This window comes from Nelumbo nucifera, chromosome 5, assembly GCF_055504915.1.
Source record: "Nelumbo nucifera cultivar China Antique chromosome 5, China Antique-T2T, whole genome shotgun sequence".
NCBI classification, from domain to species: domain Eukaryota; kingdom Viridiplantae; phylum Streptophyta; class Magnoliopsida; order Proteales; family Nelumbonaceae; genus Nelumbo; species Nelumbo nucifera.
The window spans coordinates 22,324,976-22,342,374 of NC_142653.1; the positions used below are offsets into that span (position 1 = coordinate 22,324,976).

A 17,399-nucleotide genomic window follows, 5' to 3' on the forward strand; every position below is an offset into this window, starting at 1 on the left:
AAATGCTTGCAAACACGAATCGGGGTATAAATACCCCGATTCGGCGTTTGTATCGCAAACAAACGCAGCCTAGAGAAAATCTAATTGTCATTGACACATGATTTGCTATGCAGCCTAAAGTCCAACTTGGGGTGGGCTAGCCTTGGCTAGACTCGTAAATGATGCTACATCTTTGCGCATACAATTTGCCCATTGACAACAATGTAGCAACCAAGCCCAAACTTATGAGCCTAACTCCATAGGCCCATTTTCAAAGTCCATAAGTCCCAAGTCCTGGTTCCCGCTGACCGGGGGAACGATGGGATGACTTCGTCAATTTTGGAAAAATATAAGGGCATTATCGTAATTATGTACGTTGAAATCGATTCATTTAAGCCTACGATCCATTTCGTGTCTTCGGGTAAGAGCTCTGCAAATCTCGAGCTCATAAACCCTAGAGGCAATGGCGAAGCTCTTTGTCACTTTAATTTTACTGCTTCCACTTCTTTGTAACTGTTTCTCCTCAGAGAACCCTACGGATCGACGTATTCTCGTATTGCTGGACGATTTGGGGATCAAATCCTCGCATTCAATTTTCTTCCGGTCTCTGCAATCTCGCGGATTCGAACTTGATTTCAAGCTCGCAGACGATAAGAAGATCACTCTACAGAGATACGGCCAGTACTTATACGATGGCTTGATTCTGTTTTCTCCGACTGTTGAGCGTAAGTTCCACATTCCACAGTTATAGATATCTGTGTTTTTCTGCAATCAAAAAATTTTATTTTGTGGAGAATTTGCTATCTGTTGTACACGATCCCCAGCTTTTTGGAAATTGTAATGGAAAGTTACCGGATTTTATATTTAAGTATTATTATTACACATTCTCTATGGCCAACGTCTTTCTGCTTGCTCGAACCATCAAATTTCAGGCTTTGGAGGATCATTGGATTTATCTGCTGTTATGGATTTCGTTGATTCCGGTCATGATTTGATCGTTGCTGCTGATGTTTCCGCATCTGATCTGATTCGGGACATCGCCACTGAATGTGGAGTTGATTTTGACGAAGTGAGTGTAGCACTCATTCTTTTTCCAGACATAGAGTCAATTACTTCACTTTATCTCGTTTCTGTTCTAGTATTTTTTTCTAGATATTCTTCTACATCATTATTGTTTTGTTTATTCGTGGTAGCAGGATCCCGCGGCAATGGTTATTGATCACACCAGCTATGTTGTTTCAGAAACTGAAGGCGATCATACTTTGATTGCTAGTGATGATTTTATTCAATCTGATGTGATCTTGGGCAGCAAGAAGATTGAGGCAAGTTCTTAGCACTTGCAAGATGGAGATTTTGCATATCATAATTGAATTGTTCCCATCACCCCCCACCCCTCATGTCCATGCACATTAACACCAACATGATGGTAGTTCCACTCGAACTTCTATATGACATTGTTATTTTGTCTTTGAAACCATGTACGTTGGAAACAAGCTCATGCGTATCAGCACCAACATAATGGTGGTTCTGTTTGAATCACAAACTGATGTTGACTGCGGCCCCCCCTCTCTCTCTCTCTAATCTAGTTTATGTAATTTGGGTTTTCTTTGTTTCGATTACAAACTGATATTAACTTCAGGTACCCCTCGTAGTTAATTTATGTAGTTCACAAATGTGTAGTCTTTCTCTTTTTAAAAAAGTCTCATGACACAATTAATGACCTGTTCCAGATTTTGGCATTATATTGATTGATTTCTTAATTCTTATAGACTTATGGATGATCATAATATTATTGTGAGCTGATTCTTTCTGAAACATGACACAGGCTCCCGTACTCTTTCAAGGAATTGGCCATTCACTAAATGCTGCTAATAACCTGGTATTCTGAATATATATATATATATTTTTTTTTTCTTTTTTGGAGTTTATTTACTGTAAGGCATACTGGACATCCAGTTGCAAACTAATTTCAATTTCTCATCGACTGCACCTAAAGTCGTTCTTCCTTTGCTTTATGACATCTTTAGGTGTTAAAAGTTCTTTCAGCATCTTCCTCAGCATATTCTGCTAAACCTGGGGCCAAGTTGTCAAGTCCTCCATCTCTCACAGGATCTGCCATATCTCTAGTCTCAGTTGTGCAGGTATTTTGACAATCTCTGGTTATATAATATGTACTTGTGAGATGGTTGGGAATAATAACAGGAAAAATATTATAGTTTTATTGGTAGAAGGAGTTTTATCAACAGTACCGATGGGATAGAAAAGAATGAAAAAGGAATGATTGCAAACAGATAAACATACAAGAGGCCCATGGTAGAAGGACCATCTTGGCTTGCTTTTAGCCACTAAATTAGCCAACCTTGGCACTTCAGAGAATGGGAGTTTTGAAATATATATATATATATATATTCATTTTATTGGTATGATGGTATACAAGTTGTGCATTTACTTTTGAGTTTCTAATATACACAAGTTTTGGTTATTTTCAAGAATCTATTTGGTGCATGCATTTTTCTCTGATTAATCAACAAGTAGTACTTCAAGGCATTAGTTCTACCATCTTTATTTACTGGATTGTAAGTGCATTCTTTATTAGTAATTTAGTACCATAACTATAATATGTTAATTAATATAAATAATAGGGTGTACAAAGATATACACAAAAGAAACAAAGAGAAGTAAAAAGATGGTTGCTGCAGTAGTTTGTCTTCATTTTACTAGATGTTTTCATAAATTTTCTTTTCAGTTTCTTTTTTTCCCTTGGATGTGTTAAGGATTTCGAAACCTTATTGTGGATTTTGTTTCCCATCTGCCCAACATGTTTTATTTGGGAATTGTATTTCTGTGAACTCTTGTATTTTTTCAAGGGCCGATAACTTGACATTATTGTAAATTTATTAGGGGGTGAGTAAAGCTGGACAACCCAAAGGCTAAGCTGAAGAAGGTGTTATATAATAAAGAATACTGGCTTTTCCAAAAGAAAAAGTGTATATGATCCAAAATGATGTTAGTGCATTTACAGACTTGATAATTAGAATTTGAGCCAATATGGTAATATTATTACATGTTTTCATACCAATGCTGAAGTTTCCCCTGGTTTATTGAAAGAGTGTATAGATTATGGTACTTATGAAATTCTGTTCTCTGATGTTCTTGCATTTTTAGTTTTTATCAAAAGAATAACTTTAATGAGGTTGCCCCCTAAGTAAAAGTGATAACATGTTTTCTTTTATCATATGAATATGATATCATTGTTTGTTGTTGGGTATTTTTAACTGTTTAGAATATTAAATCTCATACCATCATATAGGAACTTTGTTTCTGGTGATAATAGTTCATTCACATTGCAGGCAAGAAATAATGCACGGATATTGATCTCTGGCTCTTTAGCTTTGTTCAGTAACAGGTATATGATATTTTTCAGTTATAGATTTGTTCTCTAAGACATTCATTTTCACTGATACACTATTGATCTATAATTCAGGTTTTATAGATCAGATGTGCAAAAAGCTGGAAGCTCAACCAGGTAATGGAGTTTGTTTTGTCTTTGCTTTGTGTAGGTTTGCTTGGTTGATTTTTCTGGTTATTTGATTCCTGAAGTTCATGCTTTTTATTTTCATTTTAAACAGATTTATTATGTTTTTAGGTCAAGTAGGGAGCTTCCCTGCACAATTTGCCACATCTTTCATTTGGGCTGATGATGTGGGTAATCTGAGCCATCAACCAAGTAGAGACCCTCTGGATTGGATTGGTCATCTGTACAGTTCTCCAGTCTACATGAGTCCTAGTCCCCACCTTTTACTAGTATTTTCTAGCAATGCTTTCTAAGCTCAAACTTCCCTTATTAATTGAGGATAGTGAGAGGAACTTGTGAGGCCATTTTGGACCAAATCAATTCACCACGTGAAAATGCTTATGTTCTCCAGAAAACAATTTCAGTCAATACTTAGTCTGCTATTATATAGTATGATGCTATTATCCTCTATGAAGGACTCAGATGCTTATGAGTTTTGTTGAGTTGCATATGAGTACTTGGAGTTACTTGATGTTGCTATGTAGATAAATTTATAATATTGCGATTCTAAAGTTTTTAAGTAGGGTTGAATTAAATCTGAAACTTGTTTTTAGGTCAAGTAGGGAGCTTCCCTGCACAATTTGCCACATCTTTCATTTGGGCTGATGATGTGGGTAATCTGAGCCATCAACCAAGTAGAGACCCTCTGGATTGGATTGGTCATCTGTACAGTTCTCCAGTCTACATGAGTCCTAGTCCCCACCTTTTACTAGTATTTTCTAGCAATGCTTTCTAAGCTCAAACTTCCCTTATTAATTGAGGATAGTGAGAGGAACTTGTGAGGCCATTTTGGACCAAATCAATTCACCACGTGAAAATGCTTATGTTCTCCAGAAAACAATTTCAGTCAATACTTAGTCTGCTATTATATAGTATGATGTTATTATCCTCTATGAAGGACTCAGATGCTTATGAGTTTTGTTGAGTTGCATACGAGTACTTGGAGTTACTTGATGTTGCTATGTAGATAAATTTATAATATTGCGATTCTAAAGTTTAAGTAGGGTTGAATTAGATCTGAAACTTGTAATTGAGTTTTGTTTACTTGGCATAGATGGTAACTTGCTAGGTAGTGTTTTACTTCAAATAAAAACTATTCTTCTATCTTGGGGCAAAACCAACCTGTTGGCTCAATTTTCTGGAGGGTTTTGCGGTATTTTCAGTGTCATTCCTTAATACTACGAGGCATTTAGAGGTTTAAGAATAGGTTCTCTTAACAGAAGGGGTTGTAGGGTGGTGGTAGGATTGTTTGGGTTCCAGAATTTAGGAGGCTGCTTTATATGAGTTTTTTTTCCCCTTATTTATTTATTTTGGGGGGAGGTGTTCCTTTCCTGCCAGATTTATTTGAAGCACTCACATCCCCATCGAATCATCTTTCTTCATGCAGAGATTGTATGTTTTTTTTTTCTTGAGATTAAGCAACTTACAAGTTACAACCAAAAGAAAGAAAAACTGTAACCCACCTAGAAATTTAAAAAGGTAAAGAATTTTCACTATACAAAAAACCCTATCCACCCCCTGATGGAGGTGAGTAAATCTCTAAGGATCCGACTCTTTATTGGTAACCCATCCTATAGTATTCTTGGAGTTCCCTTCAAGAACAAGAGAGCTGACCTGGATGGATTTGGCAATCCCCAAGCTAACCAAAAGAGCTCTAACTTCAGCTTCCGGGGCATCGACCACTCTGGATGGCCCACTGAAAGCCCAAACAACACCAACATCAGCTTTGAGGATTATTCACCACCACCACCACCACTATCATCATCCAAGGCCTTATCCCAACTATACGAGGTTGGCATTTTGTTTCACCATTCCATTCTATTTAATGCCATATCCATTGTTAAATTATTGGCGCTTAAATCATTTCGTACTACTACTAATATCCTTTTTGGTCTACCTCTAGCCCTTATATCCCCTTCAACTTGCAACAAAGCACTTCTTCTTACGGGTTCTGTTGATGGCCTTGTATGCATGTTACCAGACCATCTTAGTCTACTTTTTCCTCATTTTATTATCTATTGGAGCTACCACTAGGTTCCTTTGATAACTTCATTTTTAATTATATGCTTCTAGTTTTTCCACTCTTCCATCTCAGCCAACATTTCTGCAACACTCATCTTTTGGATATGTTTCTTGACTGCCCAGCACTCTGCTCCATACAGTATAGCTGGCCTACTGACATGTGACATCAGCTTTGAGGATTAAGCCCCTAATACCAGTAGGCCCCAAGCAACCAGAGACACTTCTGCAACTGCCATCAAACTTCAAGATAAAATCAGAAACTGGCCAAGGATTAAGAACAGCTCTGAACTGGGGATCAAAATAGGAAAAGTGCAGTACTTCAATAAGATTTCAGTCCAAGTCACCAACTCACCATAGGAAATCCCTTTGAACTGTTTGCCAAAGCATCCACAGAAAGATCTGAGACCAAGATATAATTTCCCTCTAAGATCTTCCAGGGGGGCGGACTTAATCTCAAAGATTCTTCTGCTGCACTCGTAAATACACCACATAACCACATGACAGCATGTCTAATAAGATTTCCAAAAGATTTCCCCTAGATCCCAGCTTGTGAGCAGGCCATTGGATGAGAAAGCCCATGTTTGGGAGTGCTTATTGTTAAAATAACTCATTATTGGGTAAATGCTTATTCAAATAAGCACGTACCAGTGTTTGGTGAAAAAGTGCTTCTTTCAGACAGGGGTAGCATAGGTATTTTAAAAATTACGTGGAGGGCCAAGACGGGTCAGAAAGCAATAAGAGATTAAAAATAAACACCTTCGTGGGTGCTTATTCAAAATGGGCTTGTTTCCATGAATAAACACTTATTTGGATTGGGGCTTATATATCAAGTGCCAATAAGTGCTTATTGGTGTGGACCTGGCCTCTAATAAGTGCTTATTCCAATAAGTGATTAAATATAAGCACTCCCAAACATGTGCTAAATCAGAAACTGAATTGGGGAGAACCCAATACAAGCTGCCACCATGGATGAGATGAAGGAAGAATTGCCAATAAGGGACAAGCGATCACATAATTAATGAGAATATGACTTGTTTGGATAAGATCTTGGCAATTGATGACTTAATTTGTAAAAGATGCATTTTCTTAATTTCTTTTTTTTTGATCAATGATGCATTTTCCTAATTTCTGGAGCACACTTTGTATTTGAAGAACATACAAAATGTTTGGAATTAGCAACATCTAAGAGATATTCGTTAATATTTAATTTGAAAAGTGTAGAAACTGATGCAGATAATATAGTTAATGGGTGGATGCTTGGGAGGGGAGAATATCCATGGTTGTACTGCTGTTTCAAGTAGGGAGTTGAAATGTCAACCATTAAAATTAACACCTTGTCCAGATAGCCTTAGCAGATGGACACCTTGTCATGTGTTATAAGGTGAGCAAACATTTTACCTGATAAACTTGCTAGAGAAGGGAATCAGGGATTCATCGGGTTGAGTTTTACTGGGATCAAGGCCTTCCTTGTAGGTAGTGAGAAATGTTTGTATGATATTGGCAAAGTGAGGATAGCAGATAGGCATAAGTTTGCAGTTGGAATTCATGATGTTATGTCCTGTTTGTTGTTTGGGGTAGAAAAATTTGACTTTAGGCCAGTAAATATGAAATCAGAATTCATGGTGGCATCTATGGTTAAGCAATGATGCAAATGCATACTTAAAGTGGTTGCAATTTACCTTTTATGTGGGAGATATGTTAAACTGTAGCCTTTCAGTTGTAGGGGATTAAAACTTAAATTAATATACATAGGGACTCTTAAGGCAATTGTCATTTCTCATTATGGGAAATTGACTTTTTGTTCTTGATTGATTTTGTAAACAGGAGCTTTCTCATAGGAAATGTATACCTGCAACTATGGTCTATAGGTTGGCATGTTGCAAAGCATCTCTGAAATTGACATGTTGACATTTCATTGAGTTGCTTTCTTCTACTTTTTACAGACACTGCAAGGATTCCCAATGGCACTCTTGTCAAAATGGAAATTTGTATAGAAGATTGAAGTTAAATCTGAATTTAGTGGTTTTGATCCTTTGAGAGAGAACGAAACCTTAGCTAGAGGTCATGGTTTGGTTCTATTAGAGGAGAAGACATTTTTTAAAGTGTCAGAGGGGATATTCCTAGGGTCGCTTATTTTGTGAGTGGAGTACCTTCCAACGGATGTTAAGAGCTTCTATAATATGGGCCATAGGTCCTCACATTGTAAACTTTCCATGAGCTTTATGTTACCACTCATGTTTGTATTTTTCTTCCTCTTTTCCTTTTTGTGAACACTTCAATTAAACCTCTTCATTATCAAGTATGAAATGAAAGAATACAACATAGTTTTCTATTCTACTTTGCACCATATTATTCCTTCTCCTTTGTGAAAGAAAAAATAAATCTCATAGATTCTTTTCTTTTCTGACTACTAATTTCTTTCTATCCAAGGACAATCCTTATTGCGGAGAAGCTGTTTCTAACATTCTTAAAGTTTTAAAATATGTACTGAACACTTCAAGCTATTTGGGGTGTAAAAGAGAAAACGGATTTTATAATGTTCCCCAATCTGATCTTAACATGCCTATTCCTTCTAAGAAATAGTACATATTTTGGTATTGCACAAAAAGTCCTAGACACTTTGTAATGCTTGTCTTGTGCACAAGAAACTCATGAGTATCTATCTTGTGACAACAGACACGAGAAATCTGGTAATGAACAGTTTGTGACTGAACTTAGCAAATGGGTCTTCCATGAAAGAGGTCATCTCAAGGTGAGACATTTCAAGCAACTATCTTATTAACTCTCTGATTTTGACCTTTGGATCTTATCAAATTCTTTGGATGCTGATAAGAATCACCAAAGAAAAGACTATAGATCAGACAATTACATTCACTAGGTTGCCTTAAGTTCAAATTTTCATGTATGGGTAGCTAATTTGTTTTTCTAGTCATTTCTGTATCATATTAAGTCATCCTTATGGTTTTTTATATTATAGGCTGTAAATGTTCGTCATCACAAAGTTGGGGAAACGGATGAACCTGCAATGTACAGGATCAATGATGACTTGGTAACTGCCTCCCATTCATTTAGATGCCAAATCATAAACACAAAGGAAAATGAACATCTATAAGCTGTCTTGTTGGTTGTTGTATTGCTCACTGCTTTTATTTGATTGAAGGAATACTCTATTGAGATCTATGAGTGGTCTGGAAAGAGTTGGCAACCATATGTGGCTGATGATGTCCAAGTGCAGTTCTACATGATGAGCCCCTATGTGCTGAAAACTTTGTCGACTGACCAAAAAGTACATATTTGATCCCCAATACTATTTGCATTTGCTCCTGCACCCTGTTGTAGTGTTGTTCATGAACCCCCCCTCTCTCTCTCTCACTGTTCATCTTTTTCTGCAGGGTCGGTACTTTACATCTTTTAAGGTCCCAGATGTTTATGGAGTTTTTCAATTCAAGGTTGAATACCAGAAGCTTGGTTACACAAGCTTATCTCTTTCAAAGCAGGTATTTACTTCTCTCTAACAATTTGCCCCTTTATAATAACTGAACAACCTGAAACCTAGATTGTTCATTTGTTAACCAGGCTTGGGTTGATCATATCTTGCTGTTATTAGTTGTGCATTCTTGCATGGAACTTAGTACTTCTATGATAGGTTTAACGTGTTTATCACCTGTTGAAATATGTTGATTGGGGAAAAGTGCTGTTTTAATGCTTTATATAAGCATAGAAGAAAATAAGAAGACTTACAGAACATTGGTGGTCTATGTAGTATGTAGGCCACCTTAACACCAGCCATTTTATGTAGTTAAAAGGTGCAAGAAAAATATCACGTTCACATTGTTTCACTGTTATTGCTAAACCGCATTATTCATCATGCGAGATGGACTGTGGACTTGATGTTGAATCATATGGTAGTAGACTTAACGACCATACTGGCACTATTTTTCTTATCTTATTACAGCTAGCTTGTGTGGGATTCTGTAATTAGTTTTGGCAGTTGAAATTATTTTCCTATATCTAGATGCACCTCTTCATTTTACTGAAGAAAGATGAAATTTTTGGACTACAGATTCCAGTCCGGCCCTTCAGGCACAACGAATATGAAAGATTTATAACAACAGCTTTTCCCTATTATGGAGCCTCATTTTCTACGGTACTCTCTCTCTCTCTCACACACACAGCTGTTTTTGGTAACTTGGCAATTATTCTCACTTGGGTACTGGTTGCAGATGGCAGGTTTCTTTGTCTTCAGCGTTGTGTATCTATACAACAAATAGCCATAGAACATGTCCGTTTGGAGAAACTTAGGTTGAGAATGTGGAAATACTTCCATTTCTTATTAACATGTTTTGGCTGAAGAGGAATCACACAATTGTTTACAAATTTTATTTACAAAGAGGGTAGTTGAACCAATTAAATGCCTTCAACTTCCATTTCATCTTCACTGCTCTTATAATCCTCATCATCACTTGCTTCTTCTGCATCGTCTTCTTCTTCTTCCTGCTGTCCTCGGATGTCTTCTGGTTTGGCATACCTGGCACAGTGTTCTGTTGCCGGGAACAAAGCAAAGGACATACAAGTAAACTGTCAGCATACCCTAAGGTCTATCCCTTATGAAAATAATGTTCTCTGCTTCATGGGTCGAACTGGGTAACTATAAACCGACTGATTTGGCAACATCTAACAATGTGGTCTTTCGGAATCTGTTGACATTATTTCTCCCTCGGGGGGATTGCCCGGTCTGTTCTTTTATATTCATATTGCCCAGCACAGCTGAAACAACTGCTGCTTCCTTCTGAATTCTGATGGTGGGCTATATGGTGCTGCCTAAAATGCCCAGGTGGATATCTAAACACTTCTTGTGGGATTGGCTTTTTTGTAATTTACGTACATGAAACAGAGCCACCAGTTTGTGTTCAGATATCAAAATGGTGTAAAGGAGCTCAAAAGTGTAAAACTCTCAATTAGTTCTGTTTTTTCTCAAGAGGGGCTATGTGGTTTTGCCTTAAACGTCCAGGCCTATGATGCGTTGATTTAATGAGTTTGAACACAACGTACCTTTGACTTTTTGCTCGTAAACCTTGCGGTCCCTCATCATCAGAGCTGCAGCTTCGCCGTTAAGGGGGTCCGTGGGATTTGGATAGAGTAAGAGTTGGGGAAGAAAGACCTCGAATATATTGATGAGATCTGCATGAAGATACTATGCATTCAGAATAGTAATCGATGGCACGTCTGGAGTGCCAGTGGCCCAGTGGGTGAAAATGTGACACTGAGCATGGACCGAAAAGTAAGGAAAATAGTTACCGAACATGGGGCTCCATGTTTGGTTGATAACATCGAGGCAGACGGAACCTGACCTGTTGCAACAAAAAATAGGGGGTCACTCATGGTTTTATGAGAGATGTTTGGTTTTGTTTTTGATGAAAAAAGCAAGTCCAAAAGGGGAGGGTGTTTACATCTCGTCGATGTTGGGGTGGTAGATGCGGTTCACAAAGCCAATGGATGGAGATTTGTAAGGGTAAGCGTCTGGCAGTTCTACCCTCACCTTCCAAACTCCGCCACTGTACAAGCCTGTTATTAAATTAAACATCATATTCGGTTTGTCACTTGAAAACCTAAAAAATCAGTTTGTCGATCAATTAAAGAACCAGAAAATTATTGCTTGCTACATATGCAAAGGATGGACAGCGATAGAAGCTAGGATCTCTGATTTATTTAGCAGAGACCTGGGACCAAATCCCGCTGCCACCAGCGCACCAGGGTTGGGGAGGGGGAGGGGGTGTTAAGGGATGCTATCCCCGTTGCGTAGCCCCATGAAAAAAAAAGTGTTATAATTCTTTAATAAAAGAATGGAGTTCTACCTTAAAGACATGATATGGTAAAAACAAGGTTCAAAATATCAATACGCCGGTAGAGGCATATTGGTAGGTTTTTTTAGTATCTTTTCAAATCCAGTTCAGAGGGACTATTTTAAGGTTTGTCCACCCCCCGAACTGGTCAAAACCCTGATACACACTCTGTAGGGATGTATTAAGAAGCTCCTGATATGATATGTATCGACTAATACGTATCGATACTTTGAACCTTGGGTAAAAACTTGTAACTAATTAACTGATGTCATTGAAGTGGTAACCAGCGAGTTAGGGGTGGTTTGATTGGTCAAACCCTTCCCAGTATCATGTTTTCCGATACAATCTGATACATAGCCCGATACGATCTGATACGTATCGATACTTTAACCTTGATTAAAAACTTGTAACTAATAAACTGATGTCATAAAAGTGGCTATGTTTTCCGGAATCTGCACTATTTTTGTATTAGCATCAGTAAACTAGTGTAAATGCCATGTGTACAAATATAAAGATATAAAATGACCTCATATAATCAAATATAACTCTCATGACATGCACCAAAACCTATATTTGGAGAAATATACTGCTGCCAAAAACCCTTTTAGATGACTGGAAAATTTTCATGCGGTAGTATGTCCTAGTCCAAGACCCATATTTGGAGAAATATGTTGGCGTATTAGTGTTTTTGCACCAATAGAAAATTCCTTTTCCCCTTGTTTCTGCAAAATCGCTAATGCAACATATGCTCTAAAATGTAGGGTTGCAAATGATGTCCGTTTGGCCAAAATTGGATTTAAATCAATCCGTATAATGTGATATGAAATTGGTCTGTTTTTAATTGCATTGGTTATGGATGTACTGCAATCACAATGCGATTCAATGATATTTAAATTAAAAACATTTACATTCAATCTCTATACGACAAAATTAATATATAACAAAGCTTGCATGTTTCATGTTTACTAAAATGTGATAGGTTCAAGTCTTATAAAAGTTATTTTCAATCATTTTATTTATGGTAATACAATATTAAGATCATTTTGTGCAAGTTGTTCATAAAATTCTCTCAACTTTTTGTTTTGTTTCTTATTTTATATCAAAGGCAAACATAGCCAAAAAAATCAATAAAGCATGAATGCATTCACGGTTGTGCTTCAGATGAAGATCACCATACCAAACACCCCCCTAAGGTCTAGGTTCTTGATCTATTCTATCAATTCTAAACACTGGGCGATTCAATTGTTCATTCGTTTTATCCATTTCGTTACTACGTTATTGATCACTCTAGCTCTACCATTCTGGAATGGACTATATGCCACTCCAAGGCCTTAATGTGTCTACTCCAATAGTCGTCACGCAGCAATTGGATTGGAATCTTCTGTCCCCGTGATCCTACTCTAATATGATGGTGATTCACGTGATTTTATTTGTGAATAAGGGCTTATTTGGGATTCTCTTCATAAATAGCTTTATTTGGGAATTGCGAGGGCTGATGCCTTGTCGAATTGTTTTCCATTAACTGCTCTGAAGAAGCTACTAAAATGAGCTTCAATGCTCAGTGGAGACTTTTTAATTTTTTTTTTTTTTAATATAAAAGAGTTAGCTAAATTCGATAGATGCGTGATGGGCTATAGGACCAATCATTACGCTATGGGCCTATGGTTTAGGCTTTCTGGATTTTCCACCAAATATGTTTATAGACTGTTCAGGTGAGGCCCACGTTGCAAAAGCAGAATCCACAGGCCCACCGCTGGGAGGCTCTCCCAAGTCAGGGATAGACGTGGATTCCACATGTCCAACGGTAATCTGGTGGGTGTCATGGCTGAGGTGAAATCAGAAAAGCCGTATCCATATTCCATACGTGTGGATATGGATTTTTTGGATAAGTCATAAGGAGAGAAGATCAGGATTCAGGCAGTGATTTCCAATCCGCAGCCACGAAATTCGACATCTGGATACCACTCCAAGAATATTTGGTTTAATACATCCAAACACGTCGTTTGCCCATTTGTTGAAACTTGTCAAATTTTAGGTACAATACCCTAACACAAAAAGGAGAGATTCCAATCCAATCGCAAAGTGGAATTCCGAATTCAGGCTCTTCAGATGGAATAGAAACGTTAAAAGAGGACAAAAGGCTTCCATATATCTATATGCCATTGAATGGAATATGGAATCATCATACATACGACACTGTGTCATTTCTATTAATAATATGATGATGATAATGATGTGGGCCTATGGATATGAGATAAAACTTACTGTTTGGCGGGCCGTTGAACTCAACAAAGAACTCGCTGACGGAGTCGTTAATCGTCTCCACTTTATAATCTGTCATCATCCTGTTGTCATTCATCATTCACCATTTCCCAGGTTAATCACACCAGATTACCAGAGGAACATAAAAAACTCGAGAAGCCACAAAAGTGGAGAACCCAGAAGCTAATAAAAGTAATATAAAGCAAAAATAGAGGAAAGATTTTGTAGAAATTTACAGTTTCATGACATCCATATCTCTTCGTTTGCTTGGAGACGACATCTTCTTCTTTCCTTTATTTCTGAAAGGACCAAAACACGTTCCTGAGCCTTCGATCTCTATCCGGATTGTCCTCCTTCACAAATTTGGGAAATTTGTATCTCCTTATAGGAGAGAAAGAAACTAACCAGAAATAGATTCGAGAAAGAGAGAATCTAAAGAGCTAGTATATATGATGTATTTCGAATGTCCGTTCCCTTTGAAATTCTCCTTCGGATTAATCAAAAATTTCAATCCTCGACCACCGGTAAAGCAAGAAACAGAAGTTCGAAGGGAAAAGACCTAAAATTTGAGGATGCAATGAAGATCTAGACGAGTAAAATCACAATGGAGAGAAGAAAAATAGCTTATTAACTTACCACGAAGATGCAAATTACAGTAACGTCGATAGATAGCTGGCACAGGGTAGGAGAATGAATCAGGAAGGAAGAGAGCTAAAAAGGTTGAAGAATTCTGTGAGGAATCTTCAACAATAATCTGACAAGAAATTCTAGTTTGACGGAATGGAGTTGCAAAAATTGAATATAAAAGGAAAGAAGGAAGATGGAATAAGAAACGTAATAAGAGCACAGCAGATGGGTATAGGTTCTTTGTCTGCGAAGAAAAGAATTAAACAAGAGAAGAAGACAAGTAGTATTATATCGAATTTAAATTAAATTTACGGGAATAGCCCTTTCACCACAATTACCGAAATGGCACAAGCTGCATACTTCCTCTCTCTCTAGCTAGGGCCTCCTAAGGAGTAAGGACCACCAGGTTACCCTGCCGACGTATCTGAGAAGGCTACGCTAGGCCTAGGAGAGCTGCACGTGATGTTAAATTCGTGATTATAGACCAAGTACAGGGTTATTTCAGTAAAAGCAGATTAGGATGATTGAGAGCTTAGTATATGTATGATTAAATTGATCAGTAGTGGATAATAAAGGTAGGAGGAGCATTGGCCAGTAGAGGAGGTTAGTCAATTGACGTTTCTTTATTCATGAAATGCCCCCCTATCAGACAAATTAAGACATAAAACTATCAACCAGCAACCACACGGAACCATTGAAAAAGGGCACATATTATTTATTTATCGGTAAACATCATTTCATCATCTGAATATGAATTGAGAAGAAGTTGTGAACCTGAAACGCATAAGCAAACAGGAATCTTACTCTTGAAGAGTTTTGTTTAGTGGGAGGCTGGGAGGCTGGGAGCCGAAGCCAATACCCAAGACTGAAGAGGGTTCCATCTTCCAGGCGTTTGGGTAATTGGGTCGTCATTGATAGGCGAGTGGCCAAGAGTTTCAGCCTCTCATTACACCACCGAGCTCTTGTCAATTGTCATTTCTCAAATTATAGGATTTAGGAGTAGACAGAATGTCAAATAACTACCTATGGTGATGGATTGGCCGATCCAAGGGCAAGAGGTTGCTGCCTATGGTGATGGATAAAGCCTGCCTACCTATTTAATTTGTTTGCCATGTAGAGCAGTAGAGGGGAATCGTTTTGCTTGGATTCAACTTAATTAGCTTAAACCTACTCTTCTACCCTGCTTGGTATCTTGGTCAATCACCAAACTGTGTTCCTATCCTTCTCGCAGGTCCAACCAAAAACCAATATGGAACAGGAACCGCTTTGGCCACTTGGGTTTTCAAGTCGATGGTTTGAATAGATGGTCCATTCCATTTTAAGAAAATAAAGTAATAAAAATAAGCCAAAATTGTTGTTCATGTCGAATGGGTCAATAGTTTGACTGCTCAGGTCAGCGGGTCTCTAACCAAATTAATTTTTTTTGTCCAAGGAGTGGGTTAAGGGTGAAGCCATGAAACAGAACCAATTGCCTAAATGATTTTTAGACCAAACAGTCCAATTGTCTGAATCAACAACAGTTTTAAAATACTAGACCCAACAATTCAATAGGGATGCATTTGTTTGTAATACAAATGCTGAATTAAGGTATTTATGTACCCCGATTGGGATTTGTGAGTATTTATTTGTTATACAAAAGTGCAATGATTTAAGAGGCCAAAAATGTTTTTTCTGACATCTTTGTATTATGAGAAGAGCACATTATTGTACCAATTTTTTGGATACAAATTTGTGCTATAAATGGACTCATAGATTGGCATATTTGACCAAAAGTTCAAGATAGTGAAGCATTTAGATTAGTATTTGCTCTCACAATTTCAAACAAACAAGAAGAATACAAAAAAGGATTATACTATAAAACCCTCACAAAAAAAGATATTTATACAAAATACATATTTGTGTTTGTATTACAATTACTAAGGGGAAAAAGATATAGTTTTACTTTTACAAAGGGGGTAATGCTTTTTAGGTGCTGGGACTTAATTTCCATCCGGAGAAGAGTTCTTTCTTCCTGCCAGAGTTGGCGTACAATGGTACAATGAGTTAAATGACGTCTCTAATTGGAATTTTCTAAACTTGATTATATGATAATATGGGGGTGATGGTGACTTTAGCATCCACAAGAAACCCACACGAAAACATGAAGAATTCAAAGCTTCAGCTTTAGTAAGTTTAGCACCAATACAATGGACGTAAGGGATGATGTGCAGTTGAGAACATTTATTATATGTCTCACTTACACAAGTTTTAGCCAGCATGGCTAAACCATTTTTTCAAAGCTACAAATAGTCACATCATTAGTTCAAAAGAGCATTTGCCAATGCTGAAAATTTGATTTTATTGAATTTAATTTTTTCCATGGATGGAAGAAACTAGTTATATAGCAAAAAGTGTATTTATATCAATATTGTCTATAATGCCCCTAAGAAACATCTAATTGATTCATTGATAAGGTCTCTTGCTGGTTGTAGCAGATTTGAAATCTAATCCCGTCTGCACCTGAATTGGGGGTTTATGGTTAGGGGATGGGTTATCTTGGAACTCTGCCTCAATTACACTTCCATGACTCCCAAACTTAAACCCTGTGCATTGAAAAAATTAAATTATCTTCTTAGAGAAACATACAACACCAGCATCCATGGTATTATTGATTATTCCCCATCACAAATCACCTTATAACAGCCTGAAATTGAATAAGGCAAGGTGATTTATTGCTTTCTTTGCTGTTGAAGATTCATATCACATTTATTGAATTTTCTTTTGCTGAAATATTAATTGATTGCGAGTGTACCAGACAAAATGAAACGGATTAATATCCATCCACAGTCGAATTTGGACTCTAATGCTTTGATGAAGAAGAGGTTCAATAAAATTCATTGAATATTGCAGCAAAATTCTTGATTATTTTGACGACTTCAGTTCATTTTCAAAAGAAAATAATATATGTTGTCATTTAATTGCTGATATGGCAGCGCGACTTCATACAATAGAGGAGTATTATACATGTCTACTGACCCAACCATATCATGCCAATTCATTTAAGTTCAGGTGATATTATAGATATCAGATTGGTGCCCCACAGCACCTCCCAC

At 37.3% G+C, this 17,399-nt stretch overlaps 2 protein-coding genes across 5 annotated transcripts; one reads left to right on the top strand and one right to left on the bottom strand.

Moving 5' to 3' along the window:
• The first annotated feature begins 362 nt into the window (after positions 1-362).
• Positions 363-10,007, top strand: DGL1 (dolichyl-diphosphooligosaccharide-protein glycosyltransferase 48kDa subunit family protein). The gene is made up of 13 exons (XM_010256647.3): positions 363-704; positions 912-1,048; positions 1,176-1,301; positions 1,805-1,858; positions 2,007-2,120; positions 3,330-3,385; positions 3,464-3,505; positions 8,252-8,327; positions 8,553-8,624; positions 8,736-8,861; positions 8,968-9,072; positions 9,639-9,722; positions 9,799-10,007. The coding sequence occupies exons 1-13, from the start codon at positions 443-445 to the stop codon at positions 9,844-9,846; spliced, it is 1,302 nt and encodes a 433-aa protein (XP_010254949.1). The 5' UTR covers positions 363-442; the 3' UTR covers positions 9,847-10,007.
• On the bottom strand, positions 9,877-14,568 carry LOC104595765 (ubiquitin-conjugating enzyme E2 4-like). Of its 4 annotated transcripts, none has more exons than XM_010256645.3 (7): positions 14,317-14,568; positions 13,917-14,239; positions 13,684-13,763; positions 11,026-11,140; positions 10,874-10,926; positions 10,628-10,756; positions 9,877-10,116 (listed from the first exon to the last, which is right to left on the bottom strand). In XM_010256645.3, the coding sequence occupies exons 2-7, from the start codon at positions 13,958-13,960 to the stop codon at positions 9,983-9,985; spliced, it is 555 nt and encodes a 184-aa protein (XP_010254947.1). In that variant the 5' UTR covers positions 13,961-14,239; positions 14,317-14,568; the 3' UTR covers positions 9,877-9,982. The 4 variants fall into 4 exon arrangements, with proteins under 4 accessions (XP_010254947.1, XP_010254948.1, XP_010254946.1 ...); XM_010256646.3 differs by having other exon boundaries at positions 13,917-13,979; positions 14,317-14,553; XM_010256644.3 differs by having other exon boundaries at positions 13,917-14,033; positions 14,317-14,540.
• Between the last annotated feature and the right edge of the window lie 2,831 nt (positions 14,569-17,399).

Excerpts from the sequence above, each read along its gene's own strand:
- DGL1 (XM_010256647.3), top strand. The coding sequence starts at position 443 with ATGGCGAAGCTCTTTGTCACTTTAATTTTACTGCTTCCACTTCTTTGT. Across the intron at positions 3,506-8,251 it reads AAAGCTGGAAGCTCAACCAG|ACACGAGAAATCTGGTAATG; the intron begins GTAATGGAGTTT and ends TTGTGACAACAG. Across the intron at positions 8,328-8,552 it reads ATGAAAGAGGTCATCTCAAG|GCTGTAAATGTTCGTCATCA; the intron begins GTGAGACATTTC and ends TTTATATTATAG.
- LOC104595765 (XM_010256645.3), bottom strand. The coding sequence starts at position 13,960 with ATGTCGTCTCCAAGCAAACGAAGAGATATGGATGTCATGAAACT. Across the intron at positions 11,141-13,683 it reads GTTCAACGGCCCGCCAAACA|GCTTGTACAGTGGCGGAGTT; the intron begins GTAAGTTTTATC and ends ATTTAATAACAG. Across the intron at positions 10,927-11,025 it reads CACCCCAACATCGACGAGAT|GTCAGGTTCCGTCTGCCTCG; the intron begins GTAAACACCCTC and ends TTGTTGCAACAG.